We start from the raw sequence: 12,470 nt of genomic DNA, 5'->3' as shown, positions 1-12,470 counted from the left end.
GATGGTGGCCACTGCATCCACTGCCAGTGGTCTTAAGCATGAAGCAAAATACATAATGAAGTGCTTACAATCCAACAAACATATAACAATGATGTATATATTAATATCCATGCATGTATGGTTTCAATATACATGTGTGGCTATTAATATATTCATAAGCTATGGATCCAAAATAATGCCTTCGAAAATCTCAAGTAATATATATATATAACCGAAAGAGAGATATTAATTTAATAAAATATCCATCACATCAAAAGATGAAACTCAAACTTAGGATACCCAACTACCTAATAGAACAAGGGTGAAAAAATGACTTAGGGTCGACATTAGTAGGGTAATATGGATCTACTCTACCAAGGTCGAGATGCTGAAGATGTATTCCCGATTAACCAAACCTATGACGCATTAGAAATGCTCACTTCTAATATATGTGACCCTCTCCTTGATGATACTGAAGTCGTTCCTTTTGAGGGTAGTGTGCATCCTACATCCACTTGATAACATGAAAGAAATCAATTAGTTATATCTTAACCAATAATAACTTTAAAAAAATGAAAGATCAATTATCAAAATTGTTCCTTCAATCATTTCCAACTCATTAAGAGTTTTTCAGCCATAACGAAATAAATATTAACCTTGTTTATCCAATCATAATGACATTAGTAATAATCATAATTCCAACATTAGAAAATATGAAGGTTTTTGAAACTGCAGTTTTTTGTCAAGTGAATTATTGTGGGAAGTTTTTTTCACTTATCCAACTTCCTTTAACTTTAACTCAAGAGGAAAGTGAAGCTTAGAAAAATATATTCAATATTAATTAGAGACTCTGTTCCATGGCCTTGGGTTGAATTTTTCCTTTTAATTATGTGGTATGTTATGCTTCAAAGGTTGTTCTTAGCAATTTTTTTCTCACTTATCCCTCTTCAATCACTTTTGTCACAATACAAAACTTGTCCATTTCTTGCATTTTCTTTCTTTTGTCTCCTCAATAATTTGTGCTTTGAGGTGAATTGCAGTGTTCCCATTATACCAATATATCATTATTGTTCTAGTTAGCTGTGCACTTCATTTGAAACCCTCCACTTTCCTATCCCCCTCAAGGATGAGGCTTGTTTCATCTCTTTTTAATCATAATTTTAGGAACAAATGAACAATATTTTTCTTCTTTTGTAAAGGTTAAGTCCCTCAACCCTAGAGAAACAAGGGTTGCAGGGCAGCTTAGTTCCTGCCCAATAGTGCAACGGTGATGGTGGATTTGTTTTGTTCTAAGAATGGTAGTGTTGTAAGGAGAATTCAGGTTGTTGCTGCAGCAACAACTGCTAGGTACATGCGAATGTAAAGCAGTATAAGCACAAGCTACCATAAGTAGAGAAGCTGTCACTATCTTTCGCTAGATAAGACCAAGTAACGTTGTGGGGTTTGGTAGGGAATTTATAGCTTTCTCTTTAAGAGAAGCCTCCTTTAAACAAACAGAAATTAGAAACAATTTTTTTTTATCAATAATCAAAGAAACTATCAACAACAACTATTAAAAAAAAAAAAAAAAAACTCACAGCAACAGATAATTGATTAAACCAATAAACTATAAACTATTTTCAATATTAAAAAAAATTGATAATTAAAATACAATCTTATGATAAAAGAAATTTCAAACCAAAAATTGTTAAAATTAAGTCTGATTATATTTTTAATTTCTAGTTTATGTGATATTTCAGTAATAGATCATTATTATTTTTATTTTTAGTTAATAGTTTAATAAAAAATTACACTAGGGAACATTGTTGTTCTCAAGAATCATACTGCATGTCCATACAGAAATTAGAAACAAAGAAACTATCATCAACAACTATTATAAAAACAATTTTCTAAATTTTAGATATACTGAAAAACTCACACCAACAAATAATTGATTAAACCAATAAAATATTTTCAATATGAATTTTTTTTTATAAATAAAATACAATCTTATGATAAAAGAAATTTCAAACCAAAAACATTGTAAAATTAAGTCTCACTATATTTCTAATTTTTAGTTTATGTGATATTTCAATAATAGATAATTAAGTTCGATGCAATAAACATAATCAAATTCTTATGGGTATATAAATGAATTCTAAGACAATGAACAATGAGAGATTAAATTTTTTATTGATGTAGAATGGTTTCTGTTGGTTGTTGTTGGAGAACTTAACTATTATAAAATTCATTGTAGCATGCAGGTTTTTATTTTGAATTTTTTGTAGTATGATAGTAAACTTTCAACAATATCATAAGAATTGGACAACATGAATTGTCATGGAAAGGGTATTGTAATTGGGAAAGGGACAATAGCAGTTATAATCAATGTTGCAATAGCAGTTATAATCAATGTTGCTTGTAGTGAAGATTGATGAAAAAAGAATATATTAATTTGATATGTATATAAAAGCAGTTAATTGTTAACTTAACAATTCATATGTATATATGTAATACTTAAAATAGATAAAGTGTTTTTGTTCTATTAGGTAAACATTAAAGTTGAAAACGCAGTTATTGGTCAACTTTCATTTTCTATTTGTTTGGTTGTCCATGGAAAGAAAGCTATGATAGTGAATAACATAATAATTTTTTAATAGCATAATATTTTGAATAATAACATCTACGGACTTCATTTACATAATTTTTTCTAAATATAAGTATGCTAGTTATATTCTAATTTAATAATATTTTTCAAATTTCTATTAAAACTTAAAATTTAACAAATGTTCACCAACTTCATATATAAAAATAGTTTATATATATAATTTATTAGAAAGCACAAGCATCATATCTTATTCCTAAATAGGAATTAGGAATTATCATGTTGATAATTGAGATGTAAAGTGTCATAAAACTGTCAAGCAATTAGAGAAAAACAGTTGACCACTGAATAGCCCAATTTGATTAGGCACTTATAATCTATGTCAGATCTTATGTAAAATTTAAATATTTCTTGTTCACCTTACCTCAAAGTTGTAGCGTGGCATGACCTAATTCAATTAGTTAATTTAGCAACCACAAATCATAAACTAGTGGCATGAACTAAATTTAGTGGCATGAACTAAATTCTTAATCTAGCAACTACAAATCATAAACTAATATGATGAAGCTTATCTTTGGCAGATTCAACTGATAAACTAATATGGGTTTGCCAAATTTGTTTTACCATCAATATCAACCTTATAGATACTACCTCAACACTACAGAACCACAACTTATTTGTATAATATCAAAGACATGAAGCTTAATGTTCAGAAAAGGGTTTCTATGAAATGATTGTATATGCAAAGCAACAAAGGAATTATAAGAAGGATCCCATATTTAACAACTCTGGTATAACCTAAAATTCAAAAATATTAAACTAGACCTAGAAATTATATAGAATGAACAATCATACCTTGTTGAATACAGAATATAGTACTTGATTTGCAAAATAATTCGGGCACGAGGGAGAAAATGCCAACTACCATCAAATCAAATAGATTATATGTCTTCCAGTTTTGTGCAGCTAAGGCCTGCAAGATTCCTGTAATACTTTCAATGTTAAGATGATGATGATCATTCATTGTCTTTGCAATGTAAACACTGGTTGGCAATGAGTTTCACGTGAAACCCTCTATACAATGACCTTTATTTGAATTCTTTTGGCCATTAAGACAGCTTGCTCTCTCCCTAGAAAAGGCCAACAGCGGAAAGCTAAATAACAGCTTAGCAATGCATTGTTTCAAATTTATACAGAGATAATATGTAACCTGAATAGACTGATAAAACTATTCAACAAAAGCTAGAACAACCAAGTGAAAACCAAGTCCTAGTCCTAATGTAACCTGTCTAGATTGATAAAACTATTCAATAAAAGCTAGAACAGCCAAGTGAAAACTAAGTCCTTGTCCTATATGTAATCTGAATAGACTGATAAAACTATTCAACAAAAACTAGAACAGCCAAGTGAAAACTAAGTCCTAGCCTTATATGTAACCTGAATAGATTGATAAAACTATTCGACAAAAGCTAGAACAGCAAGTGAAAACTGAGTCCAAGTGAAAACTGAGTCTTAGTCTTATATCTAACCTGAATAGACAAATAAAACTATTCAATAAAAGCTAGAACAGCTAATACTCAAAGTTCATACAAAAGTTTAATCCCCATATTTACAAAAATACAAATAAGTATTGATAGAAGGAAGGTGAGTAGGAGCACTTTTATTTTCCTATCTTTTGAAGATTCATCATAATTACCTGAGTGTCTGTAGAACACCGCGCGATGAAGTGGTGTTTGGCCGCCTTGTCTGCTCATGTTCAGACTGTATAGCATCTCAGGATCGTCCAGTGTTTGGCGGTATACTCTGCTCTCATATTTAACGTGCAACACCCGACGATCCTCATATATTTGCCCGTGTACTCTGGAGTTTAAAAGCGCGCTCTGCGACTCATTCCAGTTTATCGGCAACAGGTAACGAACGATGCTTGTGTGACCACCCTGAGCAGCTATAAAAATAGCCAATTCACCCTTCAGATTTCGTATGGTTAACAGCTCACGCATATTGTCCTGCTCCAGTAGTAACTTCACGACCTCATAATTTCCCCTTTTCGCGGCTTCGTAAAGGGCAGTGTTTCCTTCACCATTTTTAACCGTCAAAAAGTTACCGGCCTCTACATCTGTCTGTGCCATGATTTCAAGGAATTTTTTCACAAATTCGTGATGGTCATAAAAGGCTGCAAGGTGAAGTACAGTGTTTCCATGAGAATTTTTCTTGGCAACAAATGCCTGTGCATGTGGACTTCCAACGATCTCATCACAAAGCATTGAAATAATTGACAGATTACCGTGAGAAACTGCTATATGCAGTAGACTATTCTCTAGCCCTGTAAACTCCTCGAAAATATTGATTTTGTTTTTTCTACAGAATTTCTGAAGTTCATCCACATTCCCCTCTTCAGCCGCTATTGCTAAAATGGAAAGTTTTATTGATATCCATGACTATATATTATGTTACTTTTAGCCAATAGTCATCTGCACTGAAACCATTTTTAGGCGCAAGTTTGCAATGATCAACAGGTTGCCCCAAACCAGAAACGTCTGCATTCGTTCATTTTCCACTTCAATCTAACTGAAATGAAACAACATAAGTAAAAGGGAAAGGGACTTACCTTAAGATTCTTCCCAAATTGTATCAAAAACATTGATGAGGAAAGATGGGCAGAGACAAAATGATCCTCTCCACAAGCATTGCTTCAATCTATTCTTCATCGTAATAGCAGAGAGACAAGGCACGTGGATTGCTTGCAAATGCCACCTAGCCACCATGATTAATTACCTGCAGCCTCCTGCACATACACTAAGCCCCAAAAGCCACCATGATTAATTACCTGCAGCCTCTTGCACATACGTTAAACCCCAAAAGTGAAAGCTCCAACACACCTGTTTTGTCAGCCAATTGTCTTGGATAGTCGTGCGTTCTCTGGCGTCGTGAAATGTGAACCTCTGTATTTTACAATAAAAAACTCACAAAATGAACTTTTAATAGTAAATAATTAAAATTCGACAGTCAGCCATTAAAGCTCGATCACATGTCTATTGGGAACATTGAATTAAAGTTTTGGACAGAGAAAATTAAGCGATGTTATTGACTGTGAGAAAAAGGTTTAATAACAGTTTAATGGAAACCCTTGCCAATAGTTCCATGGGGAGCAGGAACGAGCAGGAACTAACAATAAGAATTCAATAGGTAAAATTTTCACTAGGAAGATGTATCCAATAGTAAGAAAGGTAAATATAATGCTGTTAGAATTGGGGATCTAAATGATAATTTTGGTGTTCTTTTGGACATGATCTAGTCTTAACAGATTTTTATTTTTCTTCAACCTATAATATTAGTGAAGTAGCCTTTGAAATGGAAATTTCAGGTGATAAGGTATGAAACATATATAAGAAGTTAATGGCAGTCACAACATCTTAAAATTGTCTTAAACTCATTGTAATCTTCTTGTTCAATTTCTTCATATTTGATTGTTGTTTCACTATTTATATATAGTAGCTCTAAGTCTTCTTGATTGCTCTTCTTGTATCCTTCTCATCTTTATGAGTTTTGTGCTAATATTTTACTTAAGATTTTATTGTTTATTTACATAAGAATTAAAGCTCCTTTATAAATATTTTTTTTAACCCTTAATTAAAAAGCACTTCCACGAAAATTTCTCTAAAACATTTCCTATTATTAATGACTTATTGTCCCACTTTATGTCCCCTTAACGAAGTCAACTCTCTCCCCTAATTTTATCTCTTTCATGGTGATCTAATTACTTGATAGTTTAACTTTTGATAAATAGGAGACAAAACAAGTTGAGCAATGAGAATTACACCAATAGAAAATAGAAGTCAGTCAATGGCCCCAGACATTAGCAGGACTGGAGCAATAACTTCAACAATAACAAGCAAATGAGAAATTCTTTCATATTTTCTTGTCCAGTTTATCCTTATCGTCTTTTGTCAAATGTTATGTACTTATGGCTGTGACTATCCTTGCTTGTCATGGGCTGTGGGTATCTTTGATTCTACTTCCCAATTATACATGATGGAAAAGGAAATGCCTTATTGAGCATGCTGCAGAAGAATAATGTTCCAACAGATGGCAAAATCTCCTTCTAAAATTCTAAAGAGCAGCATATTAGTCACTCAATTTATTCCCTATATCGAATCCACAAACAATATGACCCCGCATATATTTGTTATCTATGATCATTTCTCACTATCTATCCATATATATATATATATATATATATAATTCGGTTTTGTAGTCTCTTGTATGGATATTGCATTTAAGGCAGAGTGGGTTTGACAACCAAGAATGGCTTGCCCGCCATATCAAATGAATGAATTATTTAAGCATGTGGGCAAACCATTCCCGGCTGCCCATCACACTTTTACTTCTCGAGCTTATAATACATGAGGTGTTTGCAATGAACTCTGATCATATTTTTCGGCACATTCTAAACAATGATTTATAGCAGGATTTCTATGATTTATATTTACTATATAGTCAGCTTCTGATATATGTTATTTGTCCCCCCACACACATATATAATTAGGTTGTACTTGTGATCTAACTTTTTGCTAATTCATTGGAATTGAATGTAGATAGGTGATTAAGAGGGTTTTCTTATCAGTGAAAATATGCTAGTTGTTTCTTTTTCCAGATTTCAGTCGTAAAAGATAGAGAAAAATGTGAATACCTCTGGCGTGCTGCGAGGATAATGAATAGAACCAGATACCAGAACTCTTATCTTTCCATCAATCACCATAGCTCTGCTATCGTAGCTAACAGTTGCACCATAAACATGTTGTATTTGAAAGAACTCATTCAAAACAAATGCCCAAAACAGAGCTAGCATAAGCTTCCTGCGCACTTCCATTGTGGGAGCAAAATAGCCTGGAAATCAATACAAACCCATAAATAGACTAATAGTCCTGTGCAAAACCATGTACAAACAACACCTCTGTTCAATGCCCAGTTAATGAAAACCTCTGTTTACTGTTTAATGCCCAGTAAATGAAAAATCGATCATTTAGTGCCCAGAACTTGAAACTGGGACTGTTCAACCCTGTACAAACAACTCCTCTTTAATGTCCAGTTAATGAAGAATCATGAATTGGGTGCCCAGAACCTCTAACTGAAAGTGTTTGAAGATCCACATAAATGGAATGGTAAGGTCATTAAATAATGATGAGCAGGTAAATGTACAGGGTGGGTGTAAAGTGTGCAGGGGTGTTCTTATGGTGGGAAATGGGACCTGAAAAGCGGATATCCTCCACCTGATGGATGAGCTTGCTGACGGTGTTGTCGTGTTTTGTGCAATTGACGTGGCTAAATCTCCTTATAAAATTCCCTCTGTAGGCCATGGTGAAGATCAAGCATAAAGACTTAAAGAGCCGCATATTGTTCATTTAATTTATTCTCTATGTCGAATCTACAATCAGTATGACCCCATACATATATATATATATATATATATATATCATTGGGTATTCTATGGATATTGCATTTTAGGCAAAACTGTGTTAGACAGCCAAGAATGGCTTGCCCTCCTTATCAAATGAATAAACTTTTTCAGCGTGTGGGCAAACCATTCCCGGCTGCCCATCACACTTCTGCTTCTCAAGCTTATGATATTAGGTGTTTGCAATGAGCTCTAATCATATTTTTTCACAATCCATTTTAAATCGTGATTTATAGCAGAATTCCTGTAATTTATATTTATCATATAGTCAGCTTGTGATATATGTTGGTTACTGTATTTTAATATTTTAATATATGGTATAATAGGTTCTACTTGTGAGATAATCCTGGGATTTGTTAAGTGAATTCTTGGTGAGAATTTTCTGGTATTTAGGAAGTGGCCGAAATTAGCATTTCATGATGATTTATGACAAACCTATTTTATTTCTGCAAGATGTAGAACTAAGATAATAACCCATACCTCGTCTTGTTAAAATAAATTCAAAAAGATAGAAGTTAAAAAATATAGAGATGGTGACAAAGATGGGGTAGAATTTAGTAGCTATAAGTATAGAATCTAACATCTCTCTGTCCATGCCTATAAAAAATTGCCATAAACTCATCCCCACCATAAAATAAAATTATCACATCATATGTGATACTGAAAAGACAGGCCACTCAAATGAAAACTTGGCATTTTTCTTTTCTTTTCGATTTATTCTCAATGTTTTCGTCATCCTTCGACTTAAACTCGCCCACATAAAACTTATTATTGCACACATAAAGCTTACTGCACAGGAAAGGCAGCGCATCAGGTCAGATTACCATTTGACAAAAAAGAAAACGCTCAAATCGCTTCACTACTTAAAAGTTGATGCCATCAACTTTGATAAACAAAATAATTTGCTTTCATGGAACAAAGAATTCCACATCAATGCCATCAACTTTGACAAACAGAAGAATTCCACAACTGTGCCATCAACTTTTATAAACAGAAAGAATTCCTTTTTATCTTAAAAGTATTCCTCTTATCTTATGGCCATTATAAATGGTCATCAGTTTCAATTATTCCATACATACTCCATGTTTAGCTGGTATATTCCCTCTTACTATATTACATATAGATAATATATAGTTCTTAATAATAATAACGCATTATACATCAATCTTGTTATCAATGATAATTATTGGAAGGATTTTTTATTTAATATCTTATTTTCCCCTTTAATATTATCATAGATGAATACAGGTCTTTTTAGTACACGTACAAAACACAAATTGAATTTAGATTCTCATAGGATGAGCGGAGCGGGCGGGCTAGGGTTCGGGCCGTCAAAGATTCGGAAGACAAAGACGCAAATGGTGATGTAGACGACGTTGGTGTGGCCTTCCTTTCCTTGGGATATCATTGAAATGATATAATAGAACATGCATCAAAACACAAATTGAATTTAGATTCTTGTGGAAGGATGAGCAGGCACAGGCGTACAAGTGGGAGCGGGCGGGTTAGGGTTCTGGCCGTCGAAAATCCGGAAGACGAAGATGTAGATGGTCATGCAGACGGCGTTGGTGTGGGCTTCCTTTCCTTGGATGGTGTTTTTGCTGGTCATGGTGCTGCTCTTCCCTGCGTGGATGGGTTTGGGGGCTGTTTTGGTTTCGCCTCTCTCTGTTGGTGCGCTGCTCTTTTATCCCCTGCATCTGGCTTGTCTTGCGGAAGAGACGCTTGACTGTTGATATTTTGTGAAGGGTATGGTGCTCACAGAGGGGTGCAATTCGCCTTTGGGATCCTGGTGGAGTTTCTGTCACAGCTCTGCTTGACGGATCTGGTCGTGCTTTAGATGGGTGCGTCCGTTTTGAGCTGTTTTTCAGCCTGGGTCGTGGCTTTTCGTGGGTATGTTGGATGACTTTTATCTTCGAAGGTTTTGGCTCTTCTCTTGCTCGGAGGTCAATCTGGGGCTTGTTTTCTTTCCGGACTTCTCTCTTTGTTTTCTGTCTCAGGGGTTGTTTGTTGAGATGTCTATTGAGGTGACCCCAACTCTTATTGAGGTGGAGTTGTGTCTAGATTTTCTTCGTGTGAGTAGACATAGGGAGAGGTTTTGGATGGCTTCTCTCTGTTGTTGATCTCTTTGGTTTTTTTGGTTCTAGGATCCATGTTAAAACTTAGTGTGTTGGGTTTGGGGAGCCTACATAAACCCCGTGGGGTGGATTTTACTAGCCTTGAGATCCTTATGATTACTACTATTTTATTTTTCTAGATGAAAGTTAAGGGAGCCTTATTACAACCCTTATTTTCTCTATTACTTGGATCTGATCTTCTATGTTTAAGTTTTTTTTAATCTTGGATATTTGTTGATGAGGGTTTTTTCTGTCCTTATCTCTATTAGCTCCATGGCTCGGTTTATTTTGCTCGTTTATTTGCATCTTGGGGTTTATCTTGTTTTTCCTATTGAGGTGGTCATGTCTTCTATGGAGGGGGAGATGGATGTGGTTGGAGGAGATCTTTCTCCTATTGAGGTGGAGTCGGATGCTACTATTTTTGCTTCAAGGCTTCTTACCATCATGGTTGGTTATGTTGAAGGTTTTGGGTGCGTTGTTAAAACCTTGTTTGGTTGTGGGAGTAGTATAAAACCCATTCTCAAGGTTGAGGGAGCCTGGAAAAACTCTTTGTATTTTTCTCTTATCAAGGATAGGCTAGATGCTGGTAGTTTTCAAGGGCCCAGTTTGGTCAATTTTTGTTTTTGGTTAGGATTAGGTATTGTTGTTAGTGGTTTGGAGACTCTGTTATGGGTTGAGGGAGCCTAGGAAAACCCTTCTTGTTGGGTAAAGGTGCCTGACTTAGCCTTGTTCTCTATGTTCAAATCTTTTAGTTGGTTTAGATCTGATGTTTCTGCCAACCTGGTTTGTATTGGCTTTCTTCTATGGATTGGCTAGCGTTGGTTTGGTTGAGGCTACTCTGTTTTCTGCAGCCTTTTTGTCACAAGTTTTGTAACGTTTGATTCTTCTCATGTGTTTGTGGTTGAGCTGTTGTTTATCTTTGATGTATATTTTTGTAGCATCTCTTTGTTGGTTATAGATCTGTGAAAAATCCAAGGGTTTTAGCTCCCTTCAAAACCTGTATTGGGTTTCTAGTCCCCTCAAAACCTATTTATCCTAATAAAAAACATGCATCAAAACATCATGTACATAATTATACCAATAGATATTAGTCCTAGTACAATCCACATCCTTTCACATGGTGTGCTTCTTTGTAACCACTTTCATATACTCCTTAGGACTTGGTTAGATGAATCCCAAGTTGTTCCTTCCATTCTTCACCAATGCCTAAAATTCATCCATGGAGACTTTTCTATCGTCACTCCTTTATACAATTGATGAAAAAGAAGCCCAAGGTGCAAGAAAATAATTGAATCAATCAAAAACATATTTCATTTACTTTATTGATTTAATTTGTAATTATTTTTTGCCATTCCGAGCATTAATCTCCACTATAGATCCCACTACATATTACTACACTAGCATGTTGTCCTCATGTTTTGGAGAAAATTTCTATATACGAATATATGCACATCATATTCAATTTCTAGAAGATTTTATTCACAAGATAGGTATAATTTGGTTCCTAATACTCCAATTAAACCTTAGGGATGTTATTGGATTATAATAGCAAAGGAAAAAAAATTAAGTGATATTGGATTTAGGAGTGTTAATGGTCAATTCATTAGGAAGTAAGATTTATGTCACCTTGTAGTTGGCTAAGGCCATTCCTAATGATTGAGGTTGCTAGAAAAATATTGTCTAACCATTTCAAAGCAATTCAATTAGGAGAGAGATTGGAGATTCACTTTTGAGAAGTGCCCTATAATAATATTTGAGTACTTTAATTTACATATTCAAAATTTATGACCTAGCATGTTGAAATCATTTTTTCTATGAATTGTAATATGTACTTATGGTTGAGAATCAATAAAGTTCATATTATTGTATATTTTTATTTTTCTAAGTTTCAATGTGGAAATCTATGTTGTTTTATATGGATATATAGATGGATAATCATTCGTTATATCATCTATCAATAAATACATCTAGTCATATTAGAGAAGAAGTTCGGAACCCAAAGGGAGAAAGAGATGGTATCCTAAATATTCTACTTGAAAACAAATTTTCAAATTGAGGCAATCTATAAGAAGCTTGGCATAATCTTTTCACAGTCCTTGTTATATTTGAAAGAATGATTTTGAAATCAATTGTGTACATTTTTGTATTGATACTTTATATTAAATTCAACAATCCATCATTGATATTTATATTTGATATTTGTGCAGGTTGAGCTAACTTTTTTGAGTCATGTCTGTTGTTGTCATCCCACCTGTTGCTTCCACTTACTCCCTTGCTACCACTGCCATTCCGCCTCTTATTCCCAATCACTCCCCTATTCTCCTTGATGAATCCTCAA

The 12,470-nt window shown here is 34.1% G+C and overlaps 1 protein-coding gene across 2 annotated transcripts; it reads right to left on the bottom strand.

Moving 5' to 3' along the window:
• Positions 1–274: 274 nt before the first annotated feature.
• On the bottom strand, positions 275–5,210 carry LOC131032355 (uncharacterized). 2 transcript variants are annotated; one of them, XM_059214198.1, is made up of 2 exons: positions 4,260–5,210; positions 275–493 (listed from the first exon to the last, which is right to left on the bottom strand). In XM_059214198.1, exons 1-2 carry the CDS (start codon positions 4,825–4,827, stop codon positions 396–398), a joined length of 666 nt encoding a protein of 221 aa, XP_059070181.1. In that variant the 5' UTR covers positions 4,828–5,210; the 3' UTR covers positions 275–395. The 2 variants fall into 2 exon arrangements, with proteins under 2 accessions (XP_059070181.1, XP_057819283.1); XM_057963300.2 differs by lacking the exon at positions 275–493 and adding an exon at positions 3,394–3,693.
• Positions 5,211–12,470: the final 7,260 nt, after the last annotated feature.

This window comes from Cryptomeria japonica, chromosome 11 (genome assembly GCF_030272615.1).
Source record: "Cryptomeria japonica chromosome 11, Sugi_1.0, whole genome shotgun sequence".
NCBI lineage: Eukaryota > Viridiplantae > Streptophyta > Pinopsida > Cupressales > Cupressaceae > Cryptomeria > Cryptomeria japonica.
This window is presented reverse-complemented; position numbering and strand designations above follow the sequence as displayed.

Bases quoted from the DNA above. Each gene is read 5' to 3' on its own strand.
- LOC131032355 (XM_059214198.1), bottom strand. From the start codon at position 4,827: ATGCTTTGTGATGAGATCGTTGGAAGTCCACATGCACAGGCATTTGTT. The intron at 494-4,259 runs GTAATTATGATG...CATGTTATCAAG, and splicing joins GGTGTTCTACAGACACTCAG to TGGATGTAGGATGCACACTA.